At 37.9% G+C, this 3,692-nt stretch overlaps 1 protein-coding gene across 1 annotated transcript; it reads right to left on the bottom strand.

The window, feature by feature from the left end:
- Positions 1-464: 464 nt before the first annotated feature.
- Positions 465-2,555, bottom strand: LOC117145390 (calcyphosin-like protein). The gene is made up of 6 exons (XM_033311026.1): positions 2,429-2,555; positions 1,422-1,570; positions 1,208-1,327; positions 1,095-1,152; positions 752-964; positions 465-694 (listed from the first exon to the last, which is right to left on the bottom strand). Exons 1-6 carry the CDS (start codon positions 2,432-2,434, stop codon positions 593-595), a joined length of 648 nt encoding a protein of 215 aa, XP_033166917.1. The 5' UTR covers positions 2,435-2,555; the 3' UTR covers positions 465-592.
- Between the last annotated feature and the right edge of the window lie 1,137 nt (positions 2,556-3,692).

Raw genomic sequence — 3,692 nt, 5'->3', positions numbered from 1 at the left:
TATAAGCCACGCCCACACAGAGGCATGCGTGGACACACTCAGAAAAAATGATTGATCAAACACAAGAAGTGCCAAATTACTAGGGACTTACGAGCGATTAAAGGTGGTTTGAATTATGACAGATATTTCTGAATGCATGGCTCTTGCTCTTTTGTGTCATTCTTATCTTATCTTATATATTCCTATGATAATAACATGTTTAACTTGTACTTCTATGTGTATCCACCCAGCCGGGCTTTAAATCCATGTAAACTACGAACAAATGTTTAGAGAAAACTTGTTACTTGTTATTCTGCATATTTGACAAACACTTCGCATGCTCACAGCTAACGAATGTTAAGTTCTCGAAACCTTAAATCCATTGAAGCCCGAAACTCCGTCAAGTATTTCAAATTCGAATTATGAGCAGATATACTTCATTTCTTTGCAATTGGAACTTTGCCCATATGGAGTTTACATTGAGATTTATTTAATTGCGACCAGACGTTTTATTTATTTTCTGTATATGGTGTATAAATAGGACATGAGCAGGACTAAGTTCTAGGCAAGTGAAGTGGTTGAGATTCGAGTTTCAGTGTGTTTTGTGCATTAGTTACATGGCGTAGGCACGTCGCATCATCAGATCAAAGTACATATCGTTGTCAATTGAGGCACTAATGGTGGCATAATAGTTGACAAACTCCTCGCGGGTTATCTGTGGTACATGATATTTTATAGTTGTTTGTGGGCAGAAAATATCATAAAGACTCACCTTTCCATCCAGGTTTCCTCGACCTCCCTCAAAGTTGTGCAAAAATTCGGTGAGAATTTCATCCTCGGACTTTTCTCCAGACTGGTACATGGAATTTTCCTTTACTGAATACACATTCTTAAGGTCTTGAATGGTAATTACTCCATCTTCATCGCGATCCATTTTGTCGAACGCCTGATCAATAATATTCAAACGACTCTGCGGCATGGGGGGCTAAATATGGGAACAGAATATATTTCAATAATTAATTAAATGATAGACAAAACCTGGAGTTGTACATGGCTTAAGTAATTAGTTTATGAATGGTATACATGTACGTATTAAGATATATTTTGCATCTTACCCTTAGTTTAAGCAGGAACTCGGTCATGTTAATCGATCCACTGCCATCCTCATCAAACCTAAACAGGGAAATTTAATATTTCTTCTATTGTTAATGGAACTGCCGTCACTCACGTGGCGAACATCTGCTTGATCTCCTCCTCCGATACATCCAATCCGGTGTCCCTAATGCCAGTGATGAACTCCTCCTCATTCAGAGCCTTGCTACCATCGTCGTCCATCGCCCGGAAGGCCCTGCCATGAATAATCGAAAGTTAAACTGTTACTATTGCATAATTCAGCGCAGGTCCGATTGAAATGTCGTAAAAAGGCAATAAGCGAATCATACCTGCCCAGTCCCAGTATGCCTGTTGCTCCGCGGCTGAGGCACAGCAATCGCAGCTTGGTAATGGGATCCTTGTCCTCGCCATCTGTCAGTTCCCGGAGCGCTTGACTCGCCAGGTTGGCCTCCAGGGTGTAGAGGTCGCCGTTCGGGTTCTTTAGGGGTGATTTAGGCATTTTTAGAATTTATGTATACGTACGTAGAAGTTTAATTTAAAATGAAATAGTTGTCAGAAAGTTTTCACAATTCTTTACAAAATGTTTATCGATTGGTTTCGATTTCAGTAAACTTGGCATGCTTCTCTTTAACTTTGATGTGGGCGTATAATTATGGAAAATTAACCATGAGTAATAGGAGGTACACAGTACCAATATATGAGTAAGAATTGGCAATACTTAATGGAAAATATAAGATAGAAAGCTTTTCCTGTCTTATATTTATTTGAGTATATACATTGCTACCCTATCTTTTAATTCTTTTACCTGCCTTTCTATCCAAATTATTTTAGTGTTCAGTTTTATCTCAGCCAAAGCAAATAAATTTTAGTGAATCAAGCCCAGAGTATCTGATTATTTTCCTACATCTCTTATGGCTATTCCTCGTAATGTAATTAACGCGAAAACGTTTAAAAAGTGACTAACAAAAATATCCATTTATGGATCAAGTAATTAAAGCGACTTCGCAAACACAAACAATATAAAAACAAAAGATCACTTGAACCGCAGTGAATCATTCGCTTCGCCTCAGCTGATTTTTCTCAAGACGCTCTCCAAATGTTTCGTCACACTTTTAAAGCGACTGGACTTGCCTCCAATTAAGTGAAATTCGTCACTAGGCAAGGGGAGTAAATAATCAGCTGGAGAGGTGTAACGAAAGTGGGGTGGATTTTTAATTTCGGAGAAAGCCCTTTCGCAATTTTCCAAATTGGAACCCAAGGTGAAGGTCGCCGACCAAAAGTTTGGCCCCACAAATAGAAAACAAATGCGGGAATAAACAAGCCAAGCACAACGTACCTCCATGTTTTTTTATTCGTGAATAGACCTTTTCACTAGTTTTATACAAAATTTGATGGGGGCTTGTTTTTTTTATAGGCGCCCAACTGAATGGATAACTGCAAGATACTTGTTACTTTGGCGGCTTTGAAATGCAAACTGAAAGCGAAAAATAAAGCGGTGGCAATGAATAAACAGCCAGTCGCTCGAGCAGAGCGAGATGGCCAGATACGAAGGTGGCAGCCAGAACGAGAGGCACTCAGATGGGGAGCACAGTGGAACGAGTGGGAAATGAAATATGAGCTTTGCCGGCTTTTGTGGCGGGGGAAAAACTAGTTACTAAAAAGCATTTACGCTCATGTAGAGCAGACAGTTCGCCCCAGACAGAAAACCCACTGGATTGCCAGCTCACCTGACTCATCCGCCTAATAACTCGGTCGCTTTTGCCAGTGATGGCAGCTTTACTTCAAAATAACATAAGATAAATATATTTGGAAAAGAATTTAATAAATTTAAACTTAATTTATTCAAATATATTGACCTATATGGATTCGATCTAACCCAAACATTTGGCAAATTAACTTTTCTTGAGAAAACCATGTTTTGTATAAATCTGTTCTCCACAAACAAGCGAAATATATTAGATAACAAAACATTTGTGTTATATAAGCTAATATATTTTCAATGCCTACAACTTGGTTAGCTTGAAATGGACAACTCTGATAGTGGAATATATCCGGCCTTCTAAACATTTTATTTCAATTAAAAAGTGGCGGGTTTCTACACACCAATTTCGTGACTTCACTGGCCAAATGTTTATTTTCGGCCAACACGAGCCGACAGAAAACAAATATTCAAACTCAGTGATTGTGGCCTGTAAAATTGATCTAGATAAAAAAACGAAAGCACCTGAAAGTATGCAATTCAAAGTGCCCACCAGTTTGCCATTTATTTGGTTTGCTTTAATTGGAGTTGCAGCGCAACCAAAAAGAGAAAGGTCAAAGTTAAACAAGCGTTGGTTTCGATTAGAGTCATTCAAAAAGATCAGGAAATAAAAATTATGTTGTACCTTTAAGTTCATCCTGCACTTGGCCTTTGATTCGCAGAATTTAAAATATTCACTTTTTTTATTAATTTGCTCAAATTTCTTTATTCATATATTTTGTAAGGCATGTTGTAAATATTTAAAACCTAAAAACCTATACACTATATTATTAAAGAACCAAACTTGGTAAATCGATTATGACTTTTGCTGCAATAGACATATGTTGTGGTTGTTCATGAT

The sequence above is a fragment of the Drosophila mauritiana genome, chromosome 3R, assembly GCF_004382145.1.
Source record: "Drosophila mauritiana strain mau12 chromosome 3R, ASM438214v1, whole genome shotgun sequence".
Taxonomy (NCBI): domain Eukaryota; kingdom Metazoa; phylum Arthropoda; class Insecta; order Diptera; family Drosophilidae; genus Drosophila; species Drosophila mauritiana.
Note: the sequence above shows the minus strand (reverse complement) of the source record. Positions and strands in the feature narration are given on the sequence as shown.

Bases quoted from the DNA above. Each gene is read 5' to 3' on its own strand.
- LOC117145390 (XM_033311026.1), bottom strand. The intron at 1,153-1,207 runs GTGAGTGACGGC...TTCCCTGTTTAG, and splicing joins ATCAAGCAGATGTTCGCCAC to GTTTGATGAGGATGGCAGTG. The intron at 695-751 runs GTGAGTCTTTAT...CATGTACCACAG, and splicing joins GAGGAAACCTGGATGGAAAG to ATAACCCGCGAGGAGTTTGT.